The sequence below is a fragment of the Apium graveolens genome, chromosome 2 (genome assembly GCF_009905375.1).
Source record: "Apium graveolens cultivar Ventura chromosome 2, ASM990537v1, whole genome shotgun sequence".
Classification (NCBI taxonomy): Eukaryota; Viridiplantae; Streptophyta; class Magnoliopsida; order Apiales; family Apiaceae; genus Apium; species Apium graveolens.
In genome coordinates this window covers 100,829,343-100,846,252 of record NC_133648.1, presented here as the reverse complement: position 1 = coordinate 100,846,252, position 16,910 = coordinate 100,829,343, and the positions used below count along the sequence as shown (strand labels likewise).

Here is a 16,910-nt window from a genome sequence, read left to right as displayed (position 1 = left end):
ATGTTCCAGTCATAAGACCAAAATTTGCAGAGTTATGTAACTGTTCACCTCCCAAATCCTTCCTGAATTTCCTCCCCGAATTTTGTTATGCTGATGATCGTTTTCTTGAATATAATTTAGTTCTTGAGTCCCATCACCAACCTTTAACCATGAAACATGTTTGAAGTCATATTAGCTGTTGGATTTAAGCTTAACTTTTTATTTATTTATTTTATGTTGTGATTTGTTTTAATAAATTGGCATCTATTAGCCATGTTGTAGTATTAGAATGAGTCGGTAACTTGTTTCAGTTTATTTAGGAGAGTCGTGGAGTAGTTAGGAGTGTGGCCAATTATAGTGACTCCTTATAATTTGCCTCCATGGATGTGTTCAAAAGAACCATACATGTTTTTGTCTATACTTGTGCCTGGACCAAAAAATCCAAAGCAAAAGATTGATGTTTTCCTGCAACCTTTGATTGCTGAACTGAATATGTTGTGGAATGTTGGAGTTGAGACATGGGATATTTCTTTGAAACAAAATTTTCAAATGCGAGCTGCTTTAATGTGGACTATCAGCGACTTTCTTGCTTATTCAATGTTATCTGGATGGAAAACTGCCGGTCATTTAGCTTGTCCTCATTGTGCCCATGATCATGATTCTTATAATCTTTTGTACGGCGGGAAGCCAACATGGTTCGATAATCATCGAAAGTTTCTACCTCCTGATCATTCGTTTCGTAAAAATAAGAATTGGTTTACAAAGGGAAAAATAGTGAATGAACTTGCTCCACCGGTTCGAAGAGGTGAAGATGTATTTCAAGAAATCGAGTCTCTTGGATTGATGAATGTTACTGAATTGGAAAGTGATGAACATAATGCCAAAGTCATCAAAACTTACAATTGTGGATGGAAAAAATGAACCATCTTTTGGGATTTGCCTTATTGGAGGACATTATCCATTAGACACAATCTTGATGTTATGCATATCGAGAAAAATGTCTTTGAAAATATTTTCAACACTATAATGGCGATCGAAGGAAAAACCAAAGACAACAGTAAGGCACGAGATGATATTGCAATGATTTGTCGAAGGCCAGAGTTAGCTTATGATGAATTGACCCAAAAATATCCGAAAGCATGCTACAGCTTAGATAAGAAAAGTAAAGAAAAAGTGTGCCAGTGGTTGAAAGATTTGAAATTTCCAGATGGATATGTATCAAATATGGGGCGTTGTATCGACATGAGAAAATATAAGTTATTTGGAATGAAAAGTCATGACTGTCACGTGTTTATGCAATGACTTCTTCCTATTGCATTTCGTGAATTTCTTCCGAATAACGTCTGGGAAGCTGTGACAGAGTTAAGTCTTTTTTTTCGAGATCTCACTTCAGCTTCTTTGAAAGTTAGTGATATGCATAGACTTGAAGAACATATTCCGGTTATACTTTGCAAGTTGGAGCGCATATTTCCACCATCACTTTTTGACTCAATGGATCATCTTCTAGTTCATTTACGATACGAAGCACGTATCGCAGGACCTGTACAATATCGGTGGATGTACCCTTTTGAAATGTTCTTGCGCCACTTGAAAAAAAATGTAAAGAATAAAGTTCGAGTGGAGGGATCTATATGCAATGCTTTCCGGGTTGAAGAAGCTTCGACTTTTTGTTCATACTACTTTGAACAACATGTTAAGACAAAATACAGAAAAGTCCCTCGAAGTGATTCTGGTGGAGATGGGGAAAGCCTCGCGGAAAATATTTCGATATTTTCTCATCCTGGACGAGTATATGGGAGCGCTAAAATTCGTTATCTTGATGATCGTGAATACATGGCAGCAAATAATTATATCTTATTTAACTGTACAGAGGTTACTCCATACATGGAGTAAGTGATCATTTCATTGAAAATATAAGTATATAATAATAATTTTTTGAACTTAATCAGTATTAACTAATTACTTTTTATTTTATGTTTTTTGTGCTTGTAAACAGGGTATTCATAGGCCGACTTCGAGAAGAAAATCCAAGCATTAATAGTTCTGAGATTGATAAGTGCTTAGAGCGTGACTTCGCCACGTGGTTCAAGAAATATGTAAATTTGACATAGATTCTAATATTTGAATAGTTTTTATTATTAAAATTATATTTAATTTTGATCACTATTATTTAAGGCTCTAAATACATCATTGGTTCCAAATAAATTTATTCGAGATCTTGCATCTGGGCCTCTTCGTTCAGTTAAATCAGTACCAATGTACTATGTAAATGGGTACAAATTTCATACGCGCAAATATGGAGCCAACAAGGCAACATTTAACAGCGGAGTATATATTAAAGGATCAAATTACAACGAGATTTCTAATGATTATTTTGGAGTAATAGAAGAGATATTGATCGTCCAGTATCCTCGTCTTCCGATAAAAAGAACCGTGTTGTTTAAGTGTGATTGGTTTGATCCAACAACTAATGAAACTAAGGTTCATCAGCGCTATAATATAGTTGAAGTCAATCAGAAAAAAAGGTTGAGTTTATATGAACCATTCATTCTGGCAATGCAGGCAATGCAGGTTTATTTTTATAACTGTCCAAGTCATAAACGGGACAAGAGAGATTGGTTGGTCGTATGTAAAGTCAAGGCTCGCGCGCATATTGAAGTATCTGAAATGCCACAATCATATCAAGATGCTTTTCAAAATGACATGCCAGGACATTTAAATATGATTACTATTGAAGATATTCCAACACATCTAAATGATGAAGACGATGATGGAGTCGATTTAGATGAAGATGAAATATCCACGGAAGAGGAAATGTTGATTGAATCGGAAGAAGAGGAATCAACACAATTAAGTGATAGTAATGATAATGAGATTGATTCTGATGAATAAATCAAATTAGTTTGACTTTTTAAATCACTACAAAAAAATAAAATTTTAGTGACGGAATTTAATGACAGAAAGAATTATGTCGCCCATTGCTAACGGATTACTATCCGGCCCAAGAGTCAAAGAATTTGTAATGATCTAATGACGGTCTCATGACGGAATATTAGTAACGAAAAATTTCGGTTAGTAAAATTTGGCACCAAAAAATAACTGGCGATTTAGTGACGATAATGTGACGAAATATTAACAACGAAATTCATTTGTTACTAAAATTTGGAGCCAAAAAAACCTGCCAAATTTAGTGACAGATTAGAAACACTTTATTAACAAAGGAATTCTAACTGCTCCTTATTAGAATATTGACGAATTAACAACACACTACTATCAATTTCGTTACTAAGGCTTGAAATTTGTTTGGCTGATGTGGGATCAACTTCATGGGTGAAATTTTTATTTTTGTTAATACTTTCGCTTTCATCTCATGACGTAAATGCACCCACCTCTCACTTGAGAGTTAAGGCTAATAACTAATTATAAAAAGAATCCTTAAAAAACTAAGAAATAATAAATGACAACATTTAATTACCTCTATCCTCCCCAATGACAATTAAAAAATTTACAAACTACTTAAAGATTTTATGATTTTCAATCTTTCAACTTCAAAATGAAAATGTCCAATACTATGTCAAATCTTTGGCAATGACAAAGTACATATAATTTTCTCTTCCTCTGTGCGTGGTTAGTGGTTTAATAGTAAATAATGAATTAAGAAATCAAGGAAATTTTATTTTATAATAAATTTTCGATCCTTCTAACTAACTGGTGCATTTGTGATTCCCCACCAAATTGATAGGTAGCTTACATGCTTGGTAATCCCTTAACAAATTTTAGTATGATTGTTTTTATTTTTTATTTTCTGTTTATTTTTTAATATGTTAAATTTTAGTAACTATTATGTTGGCTACTTATGATGTGATTTTTGACTGTTTGTTTTGTTAGGATAGGGTATAATTTGAATACTGGAAAATATTAAATAATGAAAGATTATTTTACCTTATCTTATCCTAAAATTATAACAAATTTTCCCAAAAAATGTGTTAAACATTAACATTATCTTTTAGTTGTAACAAATACTGTTTAAAAAAAAATTGAATGTAAACGTTATCTACAGCCACTATAAATATGAGACTAGTCAGGTGATTAATTTACATTCCTAAAATCAATTTCTAGTATAGCTTTCAGTTAAAGGAGAAGGGTAGACAACTTGTAATTTGCAATGTTCTTACTTGCTTCAGGTGTATCTTTATGGATTTAGCTTTATTTGGTGGAGCAAAATTGTGTAGAAAGAGTAATCAAACAGTAGTTGAGGTGCAGCAAATTCGTGTAGCAGAGAAGAGTTGGAGGCACAAAGATCAGGTGCACACCACTAAGAAGGTGCACACAATCATGCCGACATTAATATATATTTGTAATAATGACTTGAGTGTGTTTATAGTTTTATTTAGATTTTTTAATATAATATACTGTTGATTTATTATAGCAGGCTGTATTTGCATTATTGTTAAAATATATTGTGTATAATAGATTGTCTATAGTTTTAATGTACTTTTTTTGGCTTACTAATATTTATTCATTTACAAATTTTAGTTTACCAGTTTACAAATTTAATATTTTGTCATATTACAAATTTAAATATTCATGGGAAAGTAGGTGTATTTAATGAAATTCGATTAGTATAATCAGTTATTTTCAGTGAAAAACTAAAAATTTTGTTATAAATTATAATAGGAATGAAGAAGTATTAATTTTCCTGTCATACGAAAATATGATAAGTAATGTTAAAAATAAAAATATGTATGCTTTCAAAATAAAAATAAAAATATGTAAAATATAATAATACCAGAAGTTATTAGTAATATATTATGTCAGACAAATAAACCCATGTAGCCTCCTAAATAGCTCAACACATTGACGTAGTGTAATTGAGGGACCCACCTTGTAGTTTTACTTGTTAAGGTAATATTTAAGGTAAAATTATTTCCTAAATATACATAAGTTGAATATTCTAAAATAGTTTTGAACATCAACTTCATTATTAATTAACATAATTTTATATTTTAAAATACATATTGGATGTCAAGTGAGAATGAAGAATTATATATATATATAATTCAATAGTTCAAATAATTAGATTTGTCATCAATATATTAATACAAATTACAAACTAAATCATTACATATTAAAGATCGGTAGACTGGATCATAAACATAATGATATTAAAACACTTTGACATTTACTAGTATAACCCCATAAGGTAGGATCCTGATTGTAATAATTAAGTTTGACATAAGATATTAATGCTAAGAATTAGACACCGTTAACTCTTCCAATTAAATTAATTTATGATTAAATTTAATAGAAAATAAAAATAAAGTAGAGTTAGTGATGATTTATGTGTGATATTTTATATATTATATGTGATGTAAATTATGCATTAATATTTTTTTATATTATTTACTTGTTTTATTTTCATTTGAGAATTATCTAAAACTTATAATATAAAGTAGAAATATCTTAGCTTGACTAAGTACTTAAACTAATATAGGACAAGAGTGTAAATCTTATTCTTTAGCAAAGTTATTGATGATTTACTCTAATTTAATTATTTATTTTATGTGTGATATTGTATATACTATATGTGATGTAAATTACACATTAATATTTTTTCATATTATTTACTTGTTTCATTTTCATTCAAGAATTATCTAAAATTTATAATATAAAAGTAGAAATATCGTATCTTAACTAAATACTTAAACTAATATAGGACAAGAGTGTAAATCCTATTTTTATCAAATCAACTAGGCAACTTTTGTTAAATTTTGTATTTAATTTATCAGTTGTAGAATATTTAAAAGTTATGGGCTTGATAATTTTTATTTTTTAGGAATTAATACTACAAACATGAATGCCGAGCGAAGTTGGATGTATCAAAGAACCGATAATCAAGGATATTTAACTCCTACATTTACGGCTGGGCTCGAAAAATTTATGGAGTACGTAAAAGCTCAACCATCATCCATGGGTGGAACAAGTATAAAATGTCCATGTTTCAATTGTGCGAATCGCAAATTCTGGGATGCAGATACAGTGGAGTTGCATTTGTTAAGAAAGGGATTCGTGAAAAATTATTATGTGTGGGATAGACATGGCGAGCCATACGTTGTAAGAGAAAATGCTGGAGAATCTTCTAATAATCATTTCAATGTTTCAGGAGAAAATATCAACCCCATGTATAATATGGTGATGGATGCAGCTTGTCCAAATTCTGATCTGCCTCATTCTGAAGAGAGACCCAATTCTGAAGCACAAAAAATATACAACATGTTGCAATCCTCCGAACGAGAGTTGTACGATGGTTGTGAAACTTCTCAATTATCTGCCATAGCTCGAATGCTAAGTTTGAAATCGGAACATAATTGGTCAGAGGCATGTTATAATCAAACATCACAATTTTTTAAAGAGATCTTACCAAAAGACAATTCTTTCTTGGAGAGCTTTTATAGCACGAAGAAATATATGGAAGAATTAGGTCTTCCCTCCATACATATCGATTGCTGTGTTAATGGGTGTATGCTTTTTTGGGGTGAAGACAAAGACATGGAGTTGTGCAAATTTTGCTCGCAGTTGAGATACAAAGTTAGAGTCAACAGGTCTACTAAAGAGAAAACAAAAGTAGCTGTAAAAAAAAATGATATATTTTCCATTGGCGCCAAGACTGCAAAGGTTATATGCATCACCTGCGACTGCAACCAATATGAGATGGCATGCCGAGCATTATCAAGAAGACAATGTGATGCGCCATTGTTCTGACTCGGAGGAATGGAAGCAATTTAATAGAGAACACCCATCATTTTCCTCTGAGATAAGAAATGTTAGACTCGGGCTTTCTGCTGATGGGTTTCAACCATTTGGTCAGACTGGTAGTCAGTATTCTTCTTGGCCAATTATAACGACTCCTTATAATTTGCCTCCATGGATGTGTTCAAAAGAACCATACATGTTTTTGTCTATACTTGTGCCTGAAACAAAAAATCCAAAGCAAAAGATTGATGTTTTCCTTCAACCTTTGATTGCTGAACTGAATATGTTGTGGAATATTGGAGTTGAGATATGGGATGTTTCTTTGAAACAAAATTTTCAAATGCGAGCTGCTTTAATGTGGACTATCAGCGACTTTCCTGCTTATTCAATGTTATCTGGATGGAAAACTGTCGGTCATTTAGCTTGTCCTCATTGTGCCCATGATCATGATTCTTATAATATTTCGTACGACGGGAAGCCAACATGGTTCGATAATCATCGAAAGTTTCTACCTCCTGATCATTGGTTTCGTAAAAATAAGAACTGGTTTACAAAGGGAAAAATAGTGAATGAACTTGCTCCACCGGTTCGAAGAGGTGAATATGTATTTCAAGAAATCGAGTCTCTTGGATTGATGAATATTACTGAATTGGAAAGTGATGAACATAATGTCATAGTCATCAAAACTTACAATTGTGGATGGAAACAATGAAGCATCTTTTGGGATTTGCCTTATTGGAGGACATTATCCATTAGACACAATCTTGAAGTTATGCATATCGAGAAAAATGTCTTTGAAAATATTTTCAACACTATAATGGCGATCGAAGGAAAAACCAAAGACAACAGTAAGGCACGAGATGATATTGCAATGATTTGTCGAAGGCCATAGTTAGTTTATGATGAATTGACACAAAAATATCTGAAAGCATGCTACAGCTTAGATAAGAAAAGGAAAGAAAAAGTGTGCCAGTGGTTAAAAGATTTGAAATTTCCAGATGGATATGTATCAAATATGGGGCGTTGTATCGACATGAGAAAATATAAGTTATTTGGAATGAAAAGTCATGACTGTCACGTGTTTAAGCAACGACTTCTTCCTATTGCATTTCGTGAATTTCTTCCGAATAACGTATGGGAAGCTGTGACAAAGTTAAGTCTTTTTTTTCGAGATCTCACTTCAGCTTCTTTGAAAGTTAGTGATATGCATAGACTTGAAGAACAGATCCCGGTTATACTTTGCAAGTTGGAGCGCATATTTCCACCATCACTTTTTGACTCAATGGAACATCTTCTAGTTCATTTACCATACGAAGCACGTATCGCAGGACCTGTACAATATCGGTGGATGTACCCTTTTGAAAGGTTCTTGCGCCACTTGAAAATAAATGTAAAGAATAAAGTTCGAGTGGAGGGATCTATATGCAATGCTTTCCGAGTTGAAGAAGCTTCGACTTTTTGTTCATACTACTTTGAACAACATGTTCAGACAAAATACAGGAAAAGTCCCTCGAAGTGATTCTGGTGGAGGTGGGGAAAGCCTCCCGGAAAATATTTCGATATTTTCTCATCCTGGACGAGTATATGGGAGCGCTAAAATTCGTTATCTTGATGATCGTGAATACATGGCAGCAAATAATTATATCTTATTTAACTGTACAGAGGTTACTCCATACATGGAGAAAGTGATCATTTCATTGAAATTATAAGTATATAATAATAATTTTTTGAACTTAATCAGTATTAACTAATTACTTTTTAATTTATGTTTTTTGTGCTTGTAAACAGGGTATTCATAGGCCGACTTCGAGAAGAAAATCCAAGCATTAATAGTTCTGAGATTGATAAGTGCTTAGAGCGTGACTTCGCCTCGTGGTTCAAGAAATATGCAGCGAATATGGAGCCAACAAGGCAACATTTAACAGCGGAGTATATATTAAAGGATCAAATTACAGCGAGATTTCTAATGATTATTTTGGAGTAATAGAAGAGATATTGATCGTCGAATATCCTCGTCTTCCGATAAAAAGAACCGTGTTGTTTAAGTCTGATTGGTTTGATCCAACAACTAATGGAACTAAGGTTCATCAGCGCTATAATATAGTTGAAATCAATCAGAAAAAAAGGTTGAGTTTATATGAACCATTCATTCTGGCAATGCAGGTTTATTTTTGTAACTGTCCAAGCCATAAACGGGACAAGAGAGATTGATTGGTCGTATGTAAAGTCAAGGCTCGCGCGCATATTGAAGTATCTGAAATGCCACAATCATATCAAGATGCTTTTCAAAATGACATGCCAGGACATTTAAATATGATTACTATTGAAGATATTCCAACACATCTAAATGATGAAGACGATGATGGAGTCGATTTAGATGAAGATGAAATATCCACAGAAGAGGAAATGTTGATTGAATCGGAAGAAGAGGAATCAACACAATTAAGTGATAGTGATGATAATGAGATTGATTCTGATGAATAAATCAAATTAGTTTGACTTTTTAAATTATTTGTATTATTTTTTTGCAATAATACATCATCAATGCACAATTGTTGTTACTATTTATATCTGAAGTATAGATTACTGTTAGAGGAATAACAAAAAATAATTGAAAAAGTGACCGCGTATATTTAAAACATGGCAGCATTTTATTTAAAAACAAAAAATAAAAACACCATTTATATTATACTTTAATGTGTGAGTTTGAGTATCACCTTCTCTGCTGTACCATGATCTAGAAAGCATGTCAAGTGCTTCTGTTTAGCTTGTAACTGAGTTTGCAAAAAACCGGCGGTCATTAATAAAAATATAGTTTCTTTTCAACCTAGCTAGCTGCTTAAAGGACCTAATTGAATTTGGACTAAATTTTTTAGATTTGAATAAAATGTATCAAGAAAATTTTCTATTATGATTAGCTTTCCAAAATTTTACCCTTTATATTCTATTTTAATTTTGATATTTTAATTATATACTTTAATTGATATCCAGTATAAATATTTTTATATATATATTTAGACATATATTTTTTTATTGAAGAAATTATATGACTAAATTGATAGGCCGGGACATAATATTTTTTATTAAAAAGTTTGGCGGGGTAGGAAAAAAATAGGCTAAAAAAATTGACCGGGTGTGATAAAAAGAAATGGGCGGGGCGAAAGCAAGAAAGAAGTGGAAGCAAGAGTGGAAAATTTTCTTTATAAGCATTACATCGGTTATTTTCTTAATTCCACTACTCTCTTCCACACAAAAGCTGCCAATTTTATCTCGGGGTGTTATCTCTCGTCTGATTGTTTATATTATCTTTATATTTGAGGTGCATATTTATTTTTGTATCTGGAATTTTCATTTGAGTGCTTGTTCTGTTCTTTGATATAAGTTTCTTGAAAGGAGTTTGCTTTGTATTGTTCTTAAAACTTTTTACTTGTTTGAAATCCCCTGATTAATTGATGTTAACTTGATTTAGGGTGAAGGGGAAGAAATGAGAATTTATGGAGGTTTTAAAATAATCAAATAAAGGACTTAATTCAAACAAGTTCAATAGCATGTACTATTTTTCATTTTTTTCGATTGTCCTGTTTCTGGGTATACAAAGCTAAACATGCTAAAATGTGTAATTATGTACTAATTAGTTTAATTATAATTACAAAGTTTTTGCAAATGAAATATGTATATATAGATTGATTCTTATATCTCTTACGGTGTCAATACATGTAGAAAATGAGAAGGATCTAGGATGGCTCAAGTACTCACCGGGAACAATCACCCGGGTTCGACCCGCCAAATAATCTGAATGAATCTTCAACTATTATCAATAAAAATGTATGGGAAATTGGCACTACACATACTGACGGACGTATACGTGTTGACCTGATTGATAAAGTGTAAGTTTTGTCTGTTAAGTACACTAACATATCAATAACATGTAAGTTTCCCATTATGATATATTTGTATACATATATAAATTTCAGGTTGGAACCCTCAAACACATGCTCCCATAAGATCACTAACATTATCTATGAGAGACTTGAACCGACAGGATTTAATTGGAAGGCAGTTAGTAAGGAAACTAAAGCTTTTTACTTTGAGGAGTTCAAGGTAATTATACTTAATATAGCTTTACAAGTCGCTCTGTTGGTATGTGTAGTTTTCTCAAAAGTTAAAATTTGATTTTTTCCCTACATACGGATGCTCTCTTTATTGAAAAATGATGTTAGTATTTGATTTTGTAGAAGTACTTCATATGAAAACCGGAACTGTCGGACAATGTGGTTCAAGATGCTTGGCTGCAAAATGCAAGAACTCGCTACTCAAATCTATGTAGTACGACACATGGTCGATGGGAAAAAAACAAACCCAGAAATAACAGAATTGGGCTAGCTGTTTGGGAGAGCTGGGGCCAGCACTGGAACACCCCGGAGTTCATGAGAAAATCTAATATTCAGAAAGGCAATCGTAATAGCGGGGTTGATGGACATCCTTCTACACACACAGGTGGCTCTCGCTCTCATAAGACACACGCAGCTGACTTGGTAATGTTTTTTGAACTAGTTCCTGTTAGCAGTTTAATGATTATATATTTAGAGAATTAGCCTACAAAATGTCCTGAATGTGTTATTAAGTGTTTAACATGTTTGACGCATTCACTTGAAACGAACTAGAGTTGTGGACATGCTTGAAATAGAGGGGAAAAATACAGGTTTTTAGTGTCTATATTATGAATGCATGTTCTCATCATTGGTGTTAGTGTCTGTATTCTACCATAAATTCTATAATCTGTTTCAAGCAGAAGTAGTAGGTCTATCTCGTATAACAGTTTTGAATAAAGTGCATGTCCCCTGCCTATCTCATATGCATAATCTGCCTATTTCATATTTATATATATAGGTTTCAAGTTCTTATGCTTAAATGAGGTTCTATAAATGTTTACTATATGATCATTATGGTTCAGAAAAATGTATAGCAGTAGAAAAGAAAAAGATAGCCGTGATATATTTTACATGGTAAATGGCACTATCACTGAACTAGGTTTTTATCAAAATGGTAATGCTACAATATTACTTATTATAGACAATGTTGGATGCTAAGCTGGAATTCTGTAGAAGTTAAAGTTGGTACTACTCAGATCTCCAACGAATAGTGCAGGCACGGGGACTGCGCGATGCAGAGTGCATTACCAACCTGTTAAATAAACAAGGATCATATATTTTGCAGAGCGTAGTTTTGTTTATTGCAGTATCTCAATTTTACTTGTAAATAACAATATTAGATATTACAACCAAATGGGATATGCTTTTATTCTTTTTCCAAGTGGCTATGCTTAACTTTTACTAGCAAGTCAGAAAGAGTATGTGCTAAATATATTTAAGTACATGTATTTATAATAATTCTTAAATTGTTTATTATCCTTCTGCGGAAATATATTTGTTTTACAGGCAAAAGAATTAAAAAGAAAGCCGCATCCTCGCGAGGTCTTCAAACGTACTCATTTCAAGCATGGCAAATGGGTCGACAAGAAAAGCGAATTGATAAATGTAAGTACTATCATAATTCATTTATAGTATGAACGTGTTTAGAAACAATGCTCTAGAGTTTGTGTTTTTAGTATAGTTTTCGGCCTGCTAAATATATTATATACTATTAGTGATGCATCATATTGTTGTGCTGCTAAATTAAATTTTATGAGTTTTTAGTATATTTTAAATGATGTTATATGGTAGTCTACGCTAGCTAAATGAAATCCTGTAGAGTTTGTTAAAGTTGTCTTATGTATGAATGTAATTTTGAAACTCACTTAGTCAGGCTAGGTCATGTGCTTAAATTTTGTGTTTCTTTAAAGTTTATTGTCCTCTCTTTGATTAATATTTATTTTGAATTCAATGAAGTTTATGGATATACCAGATATAATAGATTTAGTAATATCATAAATAGTGTTTAAATTTTCATTAATTTATTAGAAGTTCTCACATATGTCTGTAAATTAATGTTATGCTAAACCAGGAAGCTATTGAGGAACATCTGAAGCAGCATTCAGAGAATGTTGACGAATCCTTGGAATCTCAGCCTATTGACGAGCTTGAAGTGTATATTGATGTTGTTGGGGAAGGACCAGGAAAAATATTGTGTATGGTATCGGTTCATCGCAAACTCTCTTTTATGGGTCTGGAAAAGGTCATAGCAGTGGGGCATGTAGTACGTCACAACTTCAGAATGGAGATCATCAAATGATGCAAAAAAAGCTAGTAGATATGGAGAACCAAATGAAAGTGATGCAAGAGGATCAGGAACAACACTTGAAAGCTATGCAGGAACATCAACAAGAACAACTAAAGGCCATACAACTGGAGCACCAAGAACGGTTGGACATGTTGGAGAACCGATTAGCAAAAATGATGCAATCACATAGCTTCGGACGTACTAACCTGCCATAGACTGCTGGATGAATACATTGAAAACGGTGACAAGCATGATGGGTTTTTTAATCTTATATTATTTCCTTAATGAGTTTAATTTTATTTTTAGGTGTCATGTTAAAAGTACAATTTAACTTTGACTAATTGTAGGACTTATTGTATGAATGTTTAGTACATTTTATTGAATTTTAATGCATTTCAAATTTCTGATTTTTTTTATTATTTGAGATTTCTCTAGTGCTGTTTAGATAAAAAAAATAATATATGTGAAAACTTGATTTAAAAGCATTGCAATGGTCTAGTGACGGAAATTTAAACTACATATAACAACGAAATAATAACAGATTTTCATCTCTAGGCTACTAATGGACTTTTCTATCGGGAAATCTGTTAGGAATTTGCTAACAAAAATTGGTTAGAAATCAGTGAGGTTTGGGTCCTTAAAGTTAGCCAAATAAAATGAAATTTTCGTTGGCATGTGGTTTCTAGTCCGTCGTTAAATTTTCCTAACGGAATATAAATTGTTACAAGTATTTAGCGACGATGATTTTACTATCTGTTTATTTATGTCGGCAATTCCGTCACTATCTCCAATTACTAACGGAATTGATGTTTTAGTGACGAAAATTTCCGTTAGTAAAAATCGAGTTTCTTGTAGTGTTCTGAGAGCATTACCACCTAAATACCTCCAAATTGCTTCTACGATTGAACAGTTTGGCAATCTTGAGGAGATGACAGTGGAAGAAATAGTTGGGCGACTAAAAGCTCATGAGGAGCGAATTCGTGGGCCAACAGAGACTTCTGGAAAACAACTGCTCTTGACAGAAGAGGAGTGGTCAAGAAGAGAAGCATCTGATGAGAAATTGCTTCTCACAAGGTAGGAGTGGTTAAAGAAAACATCACCAAACCAGAAGGGCAGGCGTGATAATGAATATCAAAACAATGATGGGAATCGAGGAAGTCGAGATAAAAGTAAAGTGAGGTGCTTCAACTGTAGTATCTTGGGACATTATGCCTCAGAATGTCGAAATTCAAAACGTGAGAAAGAACAAAAGCAAGAAGCTAATTTGATTCAAGCTCATGACGACGAGCCAGCATTACTCTTAACAGAGTGTGATGGAAAAGAAAAGAACATGTTTCTGTTGGACGAAAAGAATGTGACACCAACATTGAAACAGGAGGCTGAAGCGAGGACGGAGTCTAACCTGTGGTATCTCCATAATGGAGCAAGCAATCATATGACGGGGTTACGATCGAAATTTGTTGAGCTAGATGAAAGTATATATGGGGAAGTCAGGTTTGGCGATGGTTCAACTGTAACAATAAAAGGAAAGGGGTCTGTGAGTCTCATCTGCCGGAATGGTGAAGAATATGTGCTCCGAGAAGTGTATTTTATCCCTAGTCTCTGCAACAATATCATAAGTTTAGGACAATTAGCGGAGGAAGGCTGTAAAGTAATTTTGCATGGAAATTATTTGTGGGTTAATGATAAGGTTGGGAGGTTGCTAATGAAAGTAAAACGCTCAAACAACATGCTATATAAATTGATCATCGAGGGGAGCAAATCAGCGTGTTTAATGGGAAAAATAGAAGAAGGGTCATGGCTGTGGCACCACAGACTTCGACACGTGAACTTCAAAGCCATGACTCTTTTGTCTGAGAAGGAGATGGCACATGGCCTTCGGAAGGTTGTTCAACCTAAAGAAATTTGTAGAGGGTGTTTAATGTCAAAACAGGCTAGAAATTCATTCCCACAACAGACAACCTTTAATGCGTCAAAGGTTCTAGAGTTTGTGCACGGAGATATTTGCGGTCCTATATCACCACCCACTCCTGGAGGCAACAGGTATTTTTTCTTGTTGGTAGATGACTTTAGCAGATTGATGTGGGTTTATTTTTTGAAAATAAAAGGCGAGGCATTTGAAGCCTTCCAAAAGTTTAAAGCTTTAGTTGAAGATCAACCTGAACGAAGAATCAAGGTGTTTAGGACAGACAGGGGCGGGGAGTTCTGCTCTAATGAATTTATGGCCTATTGTGAGAGAGCCGGTATTGAAAGGCACTACACAGCTCCTTATTCTCCGCAACAAAATGGAGTGGTGGAGCGGAGAAATAGGACTGTTGCAGCAATGGCTAGAAGCATTTTGAAAGAAAAAAATATGCCGTGCAAGTTTTGGGGGCAAGCAGTGAGGCACTCAATCTATGTTCTGAATCACTTGCCCACTCGTGTAGTCGTTGGCAAGACCCCGTACGAAGCATGGTCAGGTGAAATACCAAATCTTGCACATTTGAGAGTTTTCGGATGCATTGCTCATATGAAAATACCTAATGTACATCTGAATAAGCTAGATGATCCAAGTAAAATATTGGTGTATTTAGGAAAAGAACCAGGAACCAAAACTTGCAGGTTGTATGATCCAAAAAGAAATTCTTTACATGTTAGAAGAGATATTGTGTTTGGAGAAAATAAAAGTTGGCCCTGGGAACAAGAGTCTAAAGAAAATTCTGCACAAGGATCGTTTGTATTAATCGAAGGAAATTTAGGTGTAGAGAATAATGATGAGTTCGAAGCAATAACTCCGGTGAATGATAATTTCGAAGCAGCAACACCAGTTCAAGCACTTATGCCTGACTCCAGTCAACTCTCCAAAGAAGAAAGCAAGCCTAGACGTTACAGACGGATCGGTGACATTTATAACGATACTGAGGAAGTGGAATTACATGATGAATTAATGTTGATGGGAGTGGATGAACCAGTGTGTTACAGTCAGGCAATCAAAGAAAAATGCTCGGAAAAAGCAATGCAAAATGAGATCCAAGCTATAGAAAAAAATGGCACTTGGAATTTGGTGGAGCTGCCTACTGGACACAAACACATTAGGTTAAAGTGGGTATACAAATTGAAGAAGGACACAGAAGGAAAAATTATCAAGTACAAGGCACGGCTTGTAGCAAAGGGCTATGTTCAGAAGCAAGGTGTGGATTATGAAGAAGTGTTCGCTCCGGTAACAAGGTTGGAAACGGTAAGGCTGCTGTTGGCACTCGCAACTAAGAACAGCTGGGAGATTCATCATCTTGATGTAAAATCTGCTTTCCTCAATGGTGAACTCAGTGAGCATGTGTACGTGAGCCAACCTGAAGGATTTATAAAAGGAGGAAAGGAACATCTCGTCTATAAGTTGGTAAAAGCTTTATATGGTTTGAGACAGGCTCCACGGGCCTGGTATGCGAAGCTTAACTGCTGCCTAGAAAATTTGGGTTTCATCAAGTGTCCGTATGAACCAACTGTGTATACAAAGCAATTTCGGGATGAAGTCTTGGTGATAAGAGTTTACGTCGATGACTTATTAGTCACAGGGACTAGTGTGCATTGTATCGACTCCTTTAAGAAACAAATGGCGAGAAATTTCGAGATGAGTGATCTGGGAAGACTTTCACATTATCTGGGAATTGAGGTTAAACAAGGAAAGGATGGCATAGAGTTGAAGCAAGCAGCGTACGCGAAGAAAATTTTGCAGAAGGCAGGTTTATTGGAGTGCAACCCAGTGAAATATCCAATGGAGGAGAGATTGCAGCTACATAATGATGAAGATGGGAAGCCAGTTGATCCTACTCAATTTAAAAGTATGGTGGGAGGCCTTCGATACTTGGTGCATACCCGTACTGACATAGCATTTGCAGTAGGGATTGTTAGTCGTTACATGGAGAGACCCACAGTTCTCCATTATAATGCAGTGAAGCGAATACTGAGATATGTAAAACGAA

General features: G+C 33.9%; 2 protein-coding genes across 2 annotated transcripts; both read left to right on the top strand.

Annotated features, from left to right (window-relative positions):
• The first annotated feature begins 5,832 nt into the window (after nucleotides 1–5,832).
• LOC141691745 (uncharacterized) lies at nucleotides 5,833–7,444 on the top strand. The gene is made up of 2 exons (XM_074496505.1): nucleotides 5,833–6,581; nucleotides 6,646–7,444. The coding sequence occupies exons 1-2, from the start codon at nucleotides 5,833–5,835 to the stop codon at nucleotides 7,442–7,444; spliced, it is 1,548 nt and encodes a 515-aa protein (XP_074352606.1).
• Nucleotides 7,445–9,929: 2,485 nt separating this feature from the next.
• On the top strand, nucleotides 9,930–13,292 carry LOC141706030 (uncharacterized). The gene is made up of 6 exons (XM_074508863.1): nucleotides 9,930–10,051; nucleotides 10,453–10,619; nucleotides 10,707–10,833; nucleotides 10,968–11,267; nucleotides 12,171–12,269; nucleotides 12,736–13,292. Exons 4-6 carry the CDS (start codon nucleotides 11,160–11,162, stop codon nucleotides 12,961–12,963), a joined length of 435 nt encoding a protein of 144 aa, XP_074364964.1. The 5' UTR covers nucleotides 9,930–10,051; nucleotides 10,453–10,619; nucleotides 10,707–10,833; nucleotides 10,968–11,159; the 3' UTR covers nucleotides 12,964–13,292.
• The last annotated feature ends 3,618 nt before the right edge of the window (nucleotides 13,293–16,910 follow it).